The 17,039-nt window shown below is 37.3% G+C and overlaps 1 protein-coding gene across 4 annotated transcripts in view; it reads left to right on the plus strand.

The window, feature by feature from the left end:
* Positions 1-2,528: 2,528 nt before the first annotated feature.
* The window catches only part of LOC117417847 (caskin-1-like), a 117,458-nt gene continuing 102,947 nt past the window's right edge, over positions 2,529-17,039 (plus strand). For all 4 annotated transcript variants that reach the window (XM_034030228.3, XM_059035471.1, XM_034030232.3 and 1 more), the window contains exon 1: positions 2,529-3,320. In XM_034030228.3, the coding sequence (XP_033886119.3) occupies positions 3,227-3,320 (94 nt within the window). In that variant the 5' untranslated portion in view covers positions 2,529-3,226. The remainder of the gene's footprint in view (positions 3,321-17,039) is intronic.

The following is a 17,039-nucleotide window of genomic DNA, read 5'->3' on the forward strand; positions in this document are numbered from 1 at the left end:
CACGACAAAAAATACTGTTGGTTGCTATGGAAACTTAGCCCCCAAGAACACTAAGGTTTTGTCTGTTAATTCGGTTATCTGTTCTGCTCCTGGAGTTGTATGTAAAAAAGGTTATTTTACAAGGTTTTTCAAAAAAGTATTATCTGTGTGCAACTGCAGCACATTATTCTGTGTAATGCTGAAGTATAGAGAGTGTGCACTGACCTCCTGTGGCATATTTTCTGCTTATGATACCTGACAATGGCTGTTGCTGTTGGCAGGTAACAATCTGTACTTACAGCTTTGATATTTCAGTCTTCACTGAAAACCATGTGTTAATTTTTCTAGTTGCTAAGACCAGGGGAAGGAGGTCAACAGTCATATTAAAAGTTGATCACGAACAGTCACCAGGATGGTTGTCTCAGAGCCCAGCTCTGAATGTCAATGTTTTCATCACCCCAAAGTCTGATTGGAACCAGGTTCCAGAGATGAAAGAGTCTCCTGACCAATAATATTTCCACTGCAGCACCCAAGCTCACTATGCTGCAGTGCTTTGCAGGAATGCCAATATGGTACAGTAACGCAGCAAAATGTGGATCTCTGATTATTTTGTTAGTAAAAAAAAAAAAGCCTTCACCCCAAACAGAAAGATCTTTACTTGCTGATTTAATTGGAAAAAGTTTGAAGAAACCAAAGAGGAAATAAATGTGATGTAGGAGAATACTGGTAGTTATAGCATACATGGTCAACATTATAAAAACTACCCTTTAAAATATAGCAGAGGACTGTATTGAAGGGCTTTACAATAGGCCTGATGTTTCTGAGCAGGACCATGCCATAGCTATTAAGTGGGTGAGCATGTGTGTTGATAATTGCATGTGAAATGCAATTATTTAATACAGGAATGTTTAATAGCTATGTCATAGTATGACCATGGTGGTTCACTGATGCTTACTGATGTATTGGCAACAAAAGTGTTTGCATTATTTGTGACCCACATTATGCCCCAGCTTTAAGGTGCCAATCAATCAAACTTCAATTCATAGGCAAAACGGCCCCAAGACACCACTGCATTCACTACAGAGTCCAAAACTTGGCTTAACATCCCTATAAGCCCTCAATTTAAAACAAAAAAGGGAAAGTACTACCCATGAGACTGTAACCGTTTTCCTTTTGGCATTCAAAACATTTGTGGATAAAGCCTTGTAAATAATGCATTTATTTTTTAACTGTAAAGGAATCTGGTCTTTCATATGATTTTCTCTGCTTAATGTTACTGATGAACTGTGAAGCTGAACAGCAATGGCATCTTTAACAAGTTTCACATCTACACAAGATATGTGGGCCCAGTGAGAGGAATGATACAACAATAATGACCGGTGAATGTTATCCGTGATGAGCAATCTGTCAAACTTTGCATGCTGCTTTGTATGATACTATTCACACTGCTATTAAATTGAAACTCAAAAGCACCATACAGTATACTGTAATAATGCTTTATACCACAATCAGATAACTAAACATCTCATTTAAGGATGTTTTTTTATGTATGTATGTTTTATTTATTTATTATTTTTTACTCAAAACTCTGTTGTTAATAAGGACACCAACATTTTCATGAATAGCATCTTTGTGAATAGGACACCTAAAAAAATACAAAAATTCACAAAATACACAGCATTTAGGCAGACTGTTTGGATCATGATATTTTACAATGAATGTTTAATTTAAGTTTACTGTTTGCTGTATCCATTTTTAATATCTGCATAGAAACAATGTAACAAAAGTCACTGTGTAACTCAAAAGTAACATAACCCATAGCCAATACTACTACAATAAATCCCCAACGAGGGACAGACTAAAATAAATGACGAAACAGAATGCCCTTTGACTACAATAGAGAAAGAAATGCCCATTGACTATAATGAAGAAAGGAATGCCCATTCTTTTTGGACAATGGGCAATGGGCATTCCTTTCTCCATTGTAGGCAATGGGCATTCCGTTTTGTCTTTCGTTTTAGTCTGTCCCCACAACGATGCTCTACGATGGTGTATATGGGTTTGCATATAACTTTATAAATGTATCGTATGTTGTATTTTTACTGCTCATAATTTGCATGCTGTACCGTATCACTTGATCGTTTTAAATCTGCTCTACTGTATGCACGCATTTCAGAGAATGTATGTGTATATAACTGGTATTCGATAGAGGGCTGATATTCCAGTGCAAGGGATTCCCCTTTACAAAAATAAATAAATAAAAAGCATCATATGGGAATGTTTCCTGTTGGTCTGAATGCTGCAACCGCGGCACTCACGATTCAGTTTTGCATCCCCTTTGCTGCTTTTTCTATAGAAATAATACTAAAACGGCTGTACTACCAGTACTAGGCTTTGTTGGGGCTGGTCTCCCCTAACCCTGTTTCATACGGGAGGGGATGGTACTGCGCTGTAGATCCGCCTTCTGGATGCAGCAAGGAGCCATTTAGCATTGCAATATCACTCAGCTGCCTCCCCCAGCATTTTTTTTTATCAAGGGGAATAACACACACACACCATGGAGCGCCAGACTGCTACAACAACGACGACCCTAGAAACTAACTGGTGCTAGTGGTGATCTCACACAGCGATGGCAATGGGGGCTGCTGTTTACTTTGTGCAAGCTTTACCTTTTGCACCCCTTGTCCACCACCTGATCTGTTGTTGATTGCACAGTAAATAAAGGATTGTCGTATAGTGGGTTTTTTTGGTTTGTTTTTTTGTTTTTTGTTTTTTCAATTTAGGAAGAATCTCATTTCTGGAAACCTGCACAGCCTTCTGCAAGTGCCGATCAGATTCTATTTGTGCTCCCGCTGTTACTGTCACCGAACTATTACGTTATTATTATTATTATTATTATTATTATTATTATTATTATTATTATTATTATTATTATATGAATTTAATCATTTAAAACCTGCATCGGAAACTATATAAAAAAAAGAAAAGAAAAGAAACGAAACCATTTATATATTGCCGTTTTTAGTGAGAAGCGCAAGCTGTTGTTTATCATTTTTAGATCTGGATCATAATTTCTGCTGTTGTCATCTTCGAAAGAGTAGCAGCATTTGGAATCTGCATCTATTTCCTTGGCTAGCCTCCCGTATGCACTTTGCAATACAATAGCATTGCAATAGGGAGGATCCGCGCCGGCTGGCTGAAAACAAGTAAAACATAGGATGCTTTGGATGTAAAATAAATTATCAAGATGGGGAAAGATCAGGAATTGCTACAAGCGGTGAAGACTGAAGATCTTATTACGGTGCAAAAGCTTTTGCAGAGGCCCAAGCCGGGGAAAGCAAGTAAGTGTCATTTAACTGGGGATGGTGGTTTTAAAGGAGATTAAATCACCGATGAATTTAACAGATACAGTACAGGCTTGATTTGTACTCGGGCTGCATAGTACTTACTAGAAGTGCATCATCATCCTAGCATTACTACCGTTCGTCTGCTATGCTTGTCAAATGTTAACGTGATCACCAGATTCCGTTAAGAATGACCCCAATTCTCTTGAATACTGTATGTCATCACTTGTATTTCTACGGGTTCAGCACCAGATTACTGCAGCCTTTACAATAATACATTGCGAGATAACATAACCACTCCTACACCAATCGAGTTTACATCGAGGTTGAATATGTTAAAACCTTTTCATCTGAAGAATAACATTACTGTACTGCATTACAATTATTGATTTGTGAATTCAGATTTCTGATCTATCTATCTATCTATCTATCTATCTATCTATCTATCTATCTATCTATCTATCTATCTATCTATGTCTTGAAATAATAATCTATGTTGACCAGAAGGAAATAAGCCATGGTCTTCATGATGCAGCTACATAAGAATTCCAGTCATTTTCTATGAAAACCAAATTGAAGGAATGGCTTGTTAGACAGTTAAATATTTAATGGTTCATGTGCATGTCTATTTGCTCAGAACATTTACAGTGCATAACTACAGTATCATATCTCCGAATGGCCTAATGAATCACATCTCTGTGTTTTACCATAGCTGTAATTTGATCTATCTAATTGCTCACTTTATGTTTATCAGGTAAATGACAGTTAAACATTATGCACATGGCAAGGTATGTTTTCTATGTAATATACATTTTGGTTATCATGCCATATATTTTGGTAATATATATATATATATATATATATATATATATATATACACAGATTAGATCTATATTTGTATTTCTGCCTGTTTCAACATGTTACTGGATTGCAATACCGATTGGCTGGTGTGCTGTAAGGAGATATAATTAAATTGCCATCAGCAGGGACTACCAGAGACAATTGCTTTTCAATTAAACCAGACTGCATTACAGGTTTTTCTTTTGGCTTTGCAAAGCAGGTAGCTTGTTAGCTTGCAAAGCAGGTAACTATAGGAGGCTGTGTGGGCCAGTGGTTAAAGAAACAGGCTTGTAACCAGGAGGTTCCCGGTTCAAATCCCACCTCAGCTACTGACTCATTGTGTGACCCTGAGCAAGTCACTTAACCTCCTTGTGCTCCGTCTTTCAGGTGAGACTTTATTGTAAGTGACTCTGCAGCTGATGCATAGTTCACACACCCTAGTCTCTGTAAGTCGCCTTGGATAAAGGCGTCTGCTAAATAAACAAATAATAATAGCTAGCCGGGATAAGTCACAACTGGAGTATTTTACAGCACTGGAGAATCCTCTTAGATTGCAGCAATCTCATGATAACCACAGTGCTGTAAAATGCTCTAAAAATCAATCTGTGACTTATCCCAGCAGGGTATAGGCTGATCAAGTACTCTTTACTTTACTGGCAAATGCACTACTTATTACAGCTTCCGGCAGACTTTTGCGATATCATTTTGTAGTTTCTTTGATTCCATGATGTTAAATAAAATATTTAAATTATGTTAATATACATAGTTTTTTTAAAATTATTATTATGTCTTAATCCTAAAATTCTAGGTGATGCAAAACTTTTGGCCATAGCTGTACATCAGAGTACAGGTAATTAGAACAGTCTGTAGGACACAACCCTATGCTGTTCACTTCAATGGGCGTAAAACAACAGTTTGGCAGGGAATGGGTTACTTCAAAGGCTTTCCTATGTGAAAATTTAAATGAATCAACTGGCCCTGATTGGTAAAGCAATTATTAAATGATACAACCTCTTGATTACCAGCTGCATAAAAGAGTCTTGAAGAACTTGGGGAGACTTGAGGAGAAGAGAAAGACAGTGCCTGAGACTGAGAGCCCAACACTATAGAAACTCACTCGTCGTACTTTTGTTTTGTTTAACTGCTTGCATTTTGTAGACGTTAAGAAACATACACCAAGACTATTACTATTTAGCCACCAGGTGGCGGCAAGCATTAAACAGAAATCCCATTAAAACTCAAGCTCAACAATAACACCTTAAAAGAACTACAGCGCTCCATGAATGATGTATCCTCTACTTATGCATTGGTACAGTTCATCCAACACTTCTTTCCATTTTGTCAATCAGTGCCATTGCCTTGCACCCCTAAAGTTTCCCCTCTGTGTTTCTGTAGTGTGAATGTCAATGAGCTATCACAGTGACATCATGGTGTCGAATGTCAATAATTTGGAATTGATTGTGTTGAAAACAGAAACACACAGTTTAAAGAGGTAGTTCGCCTACAACAAGGGCCATGGAAGCTTGTGTCCTTGTAGATAACACTACTTAAGGGGGTGTAGACAAACTGGAATGTAAACAATGTCTGTCTACTGCTGGAAAATATGTTTTGTGAATAGTGTTCCTGATACTACATGTAATAAAATAATAGTTTTCTGTATATGACACTGAAAAATACTTACTACCTACTTTTCTTGGTTATTAACGATGTAGCTTCTGGCTGTGGTTGGAGTTACCTTTATGTCGGTGGACTCTAGACATTACATTGGCATCTAAGAGGCTCTTGGATATGATTTGGCCCTTTAATTATAGTTCTGTAGATAACTAGTAAAACCCTGGTTTATTTATTCTGCTAATGAAGAGTCTACAATTACCTTCGGGCCAGAGTGGAAGTGCTCAATTTATTTTTGGGGATTTCCAGGTTGCCAGCAATGAAACATGTAGGTAAACTTGAAGTAAAGTAAAGTACATACAGTAGGCAACAGTGATGATACAAAAAGGAGAACATGTTTCATGTTTCAGAAGCATGAAGTGTAAAATTGAACAGTAGTATTTATTCTGTTTTGCTTATGCTCAGTCCCCAGAAGTGGTACTAAGAGAATTTCTGCTTGACCTCTCTCCTTGAGGTGATCAAACACATGGCATTCGGGTTGTGATGTCCTTACTTGGAACTAGACTTCAGGCAGTCTATAAATAATTCAGGATCTAAATCGAAATAAAAAAAGCCTTGGTTTTTATGCTCCGTAAGACTGTAGTAGCCAATACCAAATGAATAAAGAGTCATCAACATTTCAGAACCCTGACACTGTACCTAATATATTGATCATTGCATGCTGATTTAATACTAAAAGCCTCTGTCAATAAGATATTCAGACAGATGCCCCAATGTCATGATGTCATAACATCAGCCAGAAAGAATAAACCTTTTGAAGTTTCTGAAGCCTGCCTATCGCACTGGCAGAATAAAACTTCCCTACAGAAGTCCAGCGTCTTTTATCTGTGAGCAAGAAACAGTAATTTAATTTCAGTTTTCAATGGCATTTACTGTAAAGCATTATTACATCTAAGCCCAGAAAATAAGCCTTTTTCTTAACGGGAACGAAACATCAAGTCATTTTATAAGTGTATACCGTTAAAGCGACGCTCTCTTCAATCTATATTTTTAGAAAAAAAAATCATGACAAAAAAAGGTTTGGAATGTTGGTGATCGGAATCATCTGATTGGACAAAATAACAGGGACTTGATGATTTAAAAAAGAGTGTGGAGAACGCATGCATCTCTTTCACTGTAAAGGTTAGTGATCCTTTAAAAGTGCTTTACGTTTGACTGACTTTATAGGGCTAGTGGATTCAGGAGTCATCCATGTGGGTGTTTTAATGGGACAGTAATGTCCCAGGGGGGGTTTCAGTAGTAGTATATGCAGTCCAGCAACTGACAAAGTATATTGTGGGGTGTAGTTCTGTAACAGCTACCTAATTTCTGAAAAAGAGTGGGATCTTACACTTCCTAACACAACCTCAGTAGTGGCATTTCTTTAAATACTGTGTATTGTCTGACAAAGCCCAGGGCTGATACATATATATGTCTGGAGGAAATAGTGTTTTAATGAGAAGGCTTGTAGGCTCGCTCTTAGGGTCTCCTGCTTTTCATAGAGTTATCCAACCGATAAGCTTCAGGGTCTGCTTTTATATAGTGGGAGAAATGTCAGTTCTTGTATTTTATTTAAAAAAAATGTAATTGAAAGAAGGATGAACACACACAAAGATGAACTACCACTAAAATGCATTAAACATCCACTAAACGAAATACCTTCCATATGCAGCTGATATCCAATACACACAACCAGTTGTTTTACAACCCCCAAAACGAAGGAACACTTTATTTTTTCTCTTTTTTTAAATGTAGTCGTCGCCAATTATTTTTACCCCAATTTGGAATGCCCAATTATTATTTTTATCCCGGTTCACCGCTGCAACTCCTGCACCGAAAATGGCAGCAGACAGATGTGTCCTCCCAAGCCTTCTTTTTTGCAGGTCTACAGCGAAGACACCAGATCCATAGTGCCAGAAGACAACACAGATCTGAGTGGCTTCTACAGCAGACCCGCAGGCTCCCTATCAGCCACAGGAGTTGCTGGTACGCGGTGAACCGTAGATTACCCTGCCGACCTGAGCCCTCTGCACCTGGGCGGCACTCGGCCAATTGTGCACCGCCCCCTGGGAACTCCTGGCGATGGCATAACCTGAACTTGAACCTGCAATCTCCAGGCTATAGGGTGCATCCTGCACTCCACGCGAAGCACCTTTACTGGATGCGCCACTCGGGAGCCCTTGAAGGAACACTTTAAAGGAAATTAACAAATAGATTTTTAATTCACTGTATTCATTTTCATTTAGTCCAATTTTAAACTATTATTATATTATAACTGGTTTTTTTTTTTTTTTTGCTTGAGGATTCTAATTCAAATGCCATCTAATTTCAGTTGAATGGCTTTATATGCTTAGGAGAGGGCATGAGAATGGAACGTTTATGTCCGATCATGTGTGCCTATAATGCCACAAGCAGCAAATGTCCTTAAAGCATGACAATTCAGGTGAGGCATGTAGGCTTTAATATTTTATATTCATGGATTTCAAAAATCTGTTCTTGACATTTCTGTTGGCTATGACTCACGATACTGCTTGTGGAATTTCAGATTTTCCATGACAGGGGGTTACCTTAGCAACCTTTATATAGAACCTTTTACAACTGGGGATAATTCCGGTTCTGTGTGTACAAATTCAATACAAAAAAAGGGATGAAACTAAATTTAAAAAAAAAAACATACTGTATCTATATTATTGCTTCCTGTTTAATCTGTTCTCATTTACCTTTGATTCGAATAGCATTTTATTTGTTTATGTATTTATTTATTTATTTTGATATTTAAAGAAAATGTTTAAATATATTAATCCTGCTTATGGTTTCCCGTAGGGTGATTTATTGACCCACTTATTAGTAAATACAATTAAAATACAGTTGAATGAGCCAGATTTAAAATGTCTGCACTGCAGTATAAACACCCTTCAAGGTTTATATCATTAAAATAGACTCATTCTAATCGGCCTGTTAAAAAAACAAAATGCAGCTCATGGTCGTGACACAAATCAATGTGTTTCCAGATCAGTGCCATCCTGTTCCAGGATGCTGGCAGCGTATTGTCCTGCAGTGTATTCCTTCTGATAATCTAATCCAACGAGCAAGACCAGATACTGTAGTTTCGGATAAAGAAAGCAAGTTTAATCTTAAAAATTAGAGCCATACAGTAAACAGTGTTTCATTCAGTAAGCTTACCCTTTAAAAAAGTATCAATATTTATAATGATCTAAAGTGCTGTATAAACACAGTATAATCCAAATTAGTACAGATAGTAAAACATTATTTCGGTAAAATTCTCTATTGATGTTTTGACCAAAACCCGAATTTTAAAGTGCGTACCTTTTAAAGTGTATCTTTTTAAAGTTTCTGAAACCAAGCCAGAGCACCAGGGTCCCATATTCTGGCTGTTGATTTTTTCTCCCGAGGGATAGCTTGAGCGAGAGACCACATCTCTGACAGAGGAGTCTGCTTGCAGAGTGAACTGAGGCAAGAGGTGAAGTGATCTTAATTTGTTTAGTGCTCATGCATTGCTCTATACCATATAGTCAAAAAGGACCCAAGGACCTCGGGACCTAATGTGTAGTCCGGAGGAGTAGTAATAGAGCCCTTGAGATTTCTAAACATCTACTGGTGTTGGATAGCATTCATGTAATAATGGTTAGATCTTTTATATTGGACACTGGCATTAGATAGTGACCTTATGGTCTAGGTTACCCAGCCATTGGTTCATAATATGTAATTGAATCTATGCTATCATTACAGTAGAATATCTATTATTATAGTTTCCGAGGGGGGGGGGGGGGGGGAGGGTCATTGTTTGAAAATAGAGTGTTTGTTACACTCTAAAAGCCACTGATATATGACAAACATTATTGTGGTGAGCATGAACCTGAACACAAACACGTTGGAAAATCAGAAAGTCTTGTGCTTGCCATTCGTCGGATATCTGACTCAAAAACGAATGAAATGGCTACTGCCTCGTATGGGAAAGAGATGCAGGGCAATCTACCAATCCTAATAATGTACACAGTATATGGAATACAAATTATGAGAAGATGGGTCCATGGAATGAAGAAGGGTGTGCAGATGCTCTAATAAGCTATCTGTGGCCTGAATCCCTTGATAAGGGAACCGGGTTACCTTGGAAACAAGGCAGTGCCTTAGGAAGCTAAGTGAAGATATGTTTATTTCCCCTCTGATGGAATGCTTGAAAAGTGGCCAATGCAAGGATTGCATTAGCACCTTTAATTATTTATTTGGTTGCCTTCAAGCCATTACATTTGCCGAACACTACTTGAGGGTTGGTATGAAAGATAAATGCTAACTGTAATGCATTTTTTAATAAAGCTGCAAATGCTTGGTTTTTCAGAATGCTGCTTGAACATTCCGGAAAAACTGTGCATGATACATAGCACACACGTTTTGTCAGGGCAGTCCTGGCTGTCCGTATAGGAACTGCACCGTATCGACTGTGTCTTCTTTTTTTTCTTTCATTTTAAGGTAAGAGACATTCCACACCCTAATGCAGGGGTGGGAAACAAAAAAATACAGCCTGTGACACCATTATTTAAAACAATGTCTTTGAGTGTTGATGCAATGATGATGGTATAAGCCTGTCTCAGACAAATGTACTTAAACAGGGATTAAACTGGTCTACTATAGTAAAAAAAAGGCTATTGGTTTTCACGGCTGCCTTAAGTGGGTCAGCTGTAAGTTTTTGTGCATCTGTGGAATCATGAAAGGTCATCATGCCCTCACAATAAAGAAATCAACTCCCTTAATCCCCTGGCTTTAGCTTTAGGAGTAGATTACCAGCAATGTATTTTAAAATTTCACAGCATATGATTTCTAGTACTGTATTAACACGCACACACATATTCTGTATGTTTAAATTATTGTATAATATAAAGATTAGGGTTGTTGGACAAATGTTTTAACTCATTGAGACTAGACGTTTGTCAAAGCCCTGAAAGAGGAACTTTCTTTACCTTTAGTTTCCACTTTTCACTTGAAGAAGAGACCTTTGTGGTCTGGACTACTGTTCACTAACTCTATTAAAATGCATTAATTTCATTTAAAATGTCTGCTATTTAGCTGATGCTGTTTATTTATGATTCCAGTACAGGTATTTTGACAAACAAGCAAGCGTTCAGATAGTAGTAGCTCACAAATTCACATGTTATTGAAAGAAACGACCCTAGAACCATTTGAGACAACCATTAACCTCAGCAGAGCCATCTGGATGGATTCAAACGCTACCTGTCCCAGCTACAGAATACATTTCTGCCTTATGTAGAAATTAGGTTATGAATCTGAATAAATTCATTTTATGGTGATCACATTGCAATTGCTAAGCAATGACTGAGTTCCCTAATTGCTTTTTGCAAGTTTTTGCTGTAATAGCTTATATGTGGCCTCTAAAAATATTGAAGAAAACCTTGTGCTCATGTCGCTGTCATGGTAATGTGCAGCCATTTTAATGGTCTAGATATTTCAGCATTATGCAAAAAAAAAAAAAATGCTGTACAAAATGTATGGTGTTGTTACTCACATTTTAAGTGAGTAACCTACTGTAAGGCTAATTGAATCGGAATTTGCTGAAACATTGTGTTCACTTCCCTCAAAGCTAATCCTGTATTCTACATATTTTTTTAAAACAGGGATTGAACACATTGAGACAGAAGTGTTGGTATGCTGGCTTGTCAAAAGATGATCAAATTAGCGTCTCATCATTGTCATACTTTAATTGAACTCTGGACAACAATGGATGTCCAGAAAGCTCTTGTAACATCTTTTGAGATCCTAACAAATGTGCACCTTGGATCCGGTTTCAAAATAAGCATGTTACCTACAGTGTACTGTACAATTCCATTGAGTGATTTACCTGTCCTTGACTCGCACCAATGTTTGCTCTTTTTGACACTGCAGTTTGTAAACAGCATTGAATCAGTCTTGATGAGTGCAACGCTGAAAGCAAGAATCAAGCCTCTGTGCTTCACTGGTTTCCTTGTATAAACTCTGTAAAACAGCGCTAGTATAAATGAAATGGCTTGTTCAGGGAGATGAAGCCAGATTACTTGCTGTACATTTGATGCTTTACATTTACATCCATACTGTTCGTGGTAAAAAAAACCCCAAAAAACACAGACACACACAGATGAGATCCAAATACTACCAGCAGTTAGAGGTCATAAACCTGTTTAATTAGATTTTTGAGTTCAGGTATTTTATGTCAGTGCCGCTGTCCATGCACATGACATTGCTTGGAGATGTGCTGTTCCCTACCAGTGCTCCCTGTAGGAACAGTATTAAAACAATACTTTGATCCACTAAGTATCAATTCAATTCCTGTTCTTCAGTGGAGAATCTCCAGAGACCGTGCACTTGGCCATGTGTGGTATGTGGTGATGGCCTCAGCCTTCTAACTGAACTGCAACCAACAGATCAGGGCCAGTGGCAGGCAATGCCAAGCACCGGCTCCACATTTGTACTAATATGGTACAGTTGGCAGAAAATACTGAGTTATTAGTGATTAGAATTTGATCTTGTTTAACAACAGTATATTCGCTTGATCCAAATACCGTCACCGTCACTATTAAATAATAAATAAAGGGCCCCAAAATTATGAAAATCTAAACATTCAGCAGTGCAGGTTAGTCTCTTTGGGTTATGCTGTAGTCCTATAGCAATGTGTCACTACAAGGGCAGGTTTCCAACCAGGTCACAGAGATGATAGATGAAGTGAGACAGTACAAAGATATTTCCACAGTGTCTTGTAGTTTAACCTATTGAGACAGAGTACAATATAATAAACAAAGATACAGTGTGCTTCTTTTTAATTTGCTGTCTACACTTCTAGGTAATGTGAAGGCCATCTAAACATGCAAAGAATTTTCAGTTTACATACTTAAGATTCTGTTCTATAAAAAATAATACATTGTGTGTTATTATTTATATACAGCTATGGCCAAAAGTTTTGCATCACCCTACATAATTAACTAATTGTGCTTCATAGAGTCGAATGAAACCTGCTGAATAATGTTACATTACATACCGCATTTTGTAGTTTTCCATAGCCTTAACAAAAAAATGATTTTATTTTTAAATGTGACATTTTGAAATCTAACATGAAATACTGTATTAGTGGTTATATGATGTATATAAAATATACATAATATTAATATACATATATATATTTTTTTAAGTATATCTCAATCCTAAAATTCTAGGTGATGCAAAACATTTGGCCATAGCTGTACATCAAAGTACAGGTAATTAGAACACTAGGACACAACCCTATGCTCATCACTTCAATGGGCATAAAACACTAGTTTGGCAGGGAATGGGTTACTTCAAAGGCTTTCCTATGTGAGAATTTGGATGAATCAATTGGCCTTGATTGGTAAAGCAATGTACTAAATGACACTACCTCTTGATTACCAGCTGCATAGAGTTGAAGAACTTGGGGAGGCTTGAGGAGAAGAGAAAGACAGTGCCTGAGATTGAGTGGCTAACACTCAATTCACTTGCTGTATTTTTTTTTTTTAAGGATGTCTCAATCCTAAAATTGTCGTTGATGCAAACCTTTTGGCGATAGCTATATGTGTATATATATATATATATATATATATATATATATATATATATATATATATACACACACATTAGGACTAGGATGTATTGCAAACCTCCTATCAATGTCATTGTTTTTAAGCATGTTATAGATTTCTGTTGCCCTGCCCTTGCTACCTTAATGTACCAAACTGTATATATTTTCAGTTAATAACTAACGGAAATATCAAAGCCCCTCTGCACTGCTGAACAACACTATTGGAAATGTGTCCCTGTTTATATCTTTGCTGTACTATCATAGTGCTGTGACAAGACCGCTGATAATACTATTGATTTTTAAAGGATTCTTTTCCAAGGTAATATTACACATTTTTATCTGCATTTTTTATCACTGTATGGGTAGTAGCAGTTGTTCAGCTGCAGTATATATATATATATATATATATATATATATATATATATATATATATATATATATATATATATATATATATATATTTTAAACATACAATTAATAAGATTTGATATTCTGCCTTTCTGTTACCAAATCATTACATTTCACATGGAGCACACACAAGCGCATACAAATGACATTGTAATATATATTTAAAATGAAATAGATTTTATGTCCATTAACAAGGCAAAAATATATTGCTCATGTTAATTTATGTATATGAACAGTATTCCCACATGGAGTTACAAATTCTATGTGTTTTAATGTGAAGGGCTGTCAGTGGGTTTGCTGTGAGCAAGAAGAAACAGTGAGGTCATGAGTAGCCAATGTATCTGATTGTAGTTGGTCAAAAGTACTACTGAAGCATCTTCTGTGGCCTGAAGAAGTCATGAAAAATTACAAGAGCAGGTCGATGTAGTCCTGTAAGCGCTGGAAACTGACTTGATTAATCTGTCTTGTTGAAATCTGTGATGTGGAGATGTCGGCCCCTGTGCTGTGGAGAAGGTATTGTACCGAGGCAGATTTCATGGCTGTTTCCTCAACAGTTGTTCATGAATCAAACCATGTGTTCTTGTCATTCACAGCATGTATAATTGAAGCAAATTAGTGATAGTACAGCTCTATTTATCCTTCTATGGGAACATCACCATTGTTTGGCAGGATAACAGATATTCCATACAAATCCTCAACCAAAACCCATTTACAGTGCTTTCTACACAAACTCTGGCTAGCTCAGCTAGCTCGTTAGTGCTGCAGAAAATAATGTCATAAACTCCAGTAGCAAAAGAGACTGCAGTGTGTCAAATACTATATGTAAAATAACATTTAACAAGAAGAAACAGCTGCCCTTTCCGCTAGTCAGCATTTTCTATTTTCAGCTAAAAACGCTTAGTCACATGGTATACTGAAGTGAGAGGCAGGCGAGATCAGTACTTTTGAAAAGGTCAGAGGCTGATGAGGTGTGTAGTCCAAAGATCTGGAAGTCAAATATTATTACCAACTATTTAAATTGGCACATATAACTGGAGCACTGCACGTTAACTCAACTATAGCCTCCAGTATTTTGAAATAGCAGCAGTTTATACAAAACACATGTAGTAGTCGTAGTACAGTAGTCTCTGTGTATAGGAACACCTCCTAAGAGAACACTTAACCTAAGGGAACACCCTTGTGGTGAAACAGATTTTTCCCCTATTGTAAATGCTCCGGGTAAATGAACAGGAACTTCGCTTAAAAGAACACCTTCTTGGCATCAATAGCAATTCGTTCACAATGGATACAGTACTGTTGTGTAAAAAAGTGTCTTGAGGGACACTGATTGGTTTATTAAATCTTTCCAGAACCCCCTTCATAGCATTGAATTGTTTTGTATTCTGATTTCCACGAGTGCACCTCATCGCTACAAAATGTCATGTAAACAAACTGCAAAATGTGCCGCTGTTTCTCTTGCTACAAAGTTGGAAATTGTTCGAGCTCTTGAAAAAAACTTGAATCATACACGAGTCGCAAAGCAATTTGGTATTTCCCGTTCTCGTTAGTTGCTTCACCATTCTGTTAAATAATGTGCATGTCTTGTATATTGCTGCTGCATTTTGTTGTGTTACATTTAGTTTGACATTTAGTTTATTAACGTTAAGTTAACCCTAAGTAACGCCCATTATTTTTGCCTCTGCCATTGTGACAGCCCGAAACACACCCGGCTGCTAATTTCATAGCGATTTAAGCTTTTTGACCATGTTGTTTTTCCTTTAGTTTTATTAATGTTAGTGTGTCTGTTACATTAGTATTATAGTTTATTAACATACACTTGCTTATTGTTTTGCATTTACTTTTTCAGTTCATTTCATATGTTGATGCACGCGCGTCATGACAAGTAATACATATGTATTTATTTATTTGTGGATTCATATTGTATCTGGTGGCTAACTTCATCTTAGAACAGCAATACGAACACTTTGCTTGCTTCCCAAGGGGTGTTCTCTTAGCTGGAGAGTACTGTAGTATGCAGGGGAACACAACACATATACACTTGTTTCACTTTTAATTCTCTCGCTCTCTTTGTGGGGACCCACGACATAGTAATGGTTGCTTCTCATTTCACTTTGGTCTAAGGGGACTTTTCTGCAGTTTAACTTGTGACCTAGTTTTGGGCTGACTTGACTGTGTCTGAACACTGAATATTGTGGGTAAAATTACTGCCTGTTACCTTTTAAGACATTGGATTCGATTGAAACAGCAATTCATGATTAAATATTGTAAGAAAGTTGTTCTGTTTTTTTATCAGGATTTTGCACACTTCAGCTATTCCTTTACATATATTTTGACATGTATATGAAGTACTGTAATGCAGCACATCAACAAACAAGCTCTGTACAACAAAGTCGCTGTTTATCCATCACTTCCAAAGACTAGGAAATATTTTACATTGCAGTTTAAAGACTTTTTGTTTAAAACAGTATCATTGGTCCGGATAATATGGTTATGCTAGAGGAAGCTACTCTGGATAGGCAGTGAAACAGAGATCCAATATTGATGCTTGTTTTCTCTTCCTCCCTCCAGCCCTGTACTATAGCTTCCAAAGCGGCACCCAACAGAGAAACTGTTACTGTAATATAGTTAAACCGATTTTCAGGCTATCAGCTTACAGTGAACTTGGCTGTGTGTTACAAGTCCATCGGTGTGCATGGACAAAAGGAATTGCTAATAGCTGATATCAACCACCCCTGGCCATCATGCCAAACAGTGTTGTTTTAGTTACAGCTTGTGCTTCCTTTGTCCTACTCTGGTGTATTAAAAGGTTGCAGAGTGCTGAAAGCAGCCCAGGAGGTTAGAGGTTGTAATAAGTCTGCACAGTAAAGTGTGTGTCAGGTTTCCAGCAGTTACCGGATAGGGAAGAGCAGCAAACAGGAACTATTTAAAGACCCAGATATACACTTCTAACATGTTCAGGGAAACCGAAAGACTGATGCCTGATCTGAACCTACAGGAATTCAATTCCCTGACCCCAAGTGCACCCTGGGATGTGAGTCTTCATAGATACTGGACTGCGAGCAGTTTGGGTTTATACCCAGTGTTCCATAACAGGGCACTATGGAATATTAATTCCTGGCTTTTGCTTCCTTGTTGTGCACTTGGTGAGCCTTGCTTTGGATTTGTACTAGTGCATTAAAAACGTGTAAATCCTAAGTCCCTCTCAGCCAATCAACGTACCC

The sequence above is a fragment of the Acipenser ruthenus genome, chromosome 13 (assembly GCF_902713425.1).
Source record: "Acipenser ruthenus chromosome 13, fAciRut3.2 maternal haplotype, whole genome shotgun sequence".
Classification (NCBI taxonomy): domain Eukaryota; kingdom Metazoa; phylum Chordata; class Actinopteri; order Acipenseriformes; family Acipenseridae; genus Acipenser; species Acipenser ruthenus.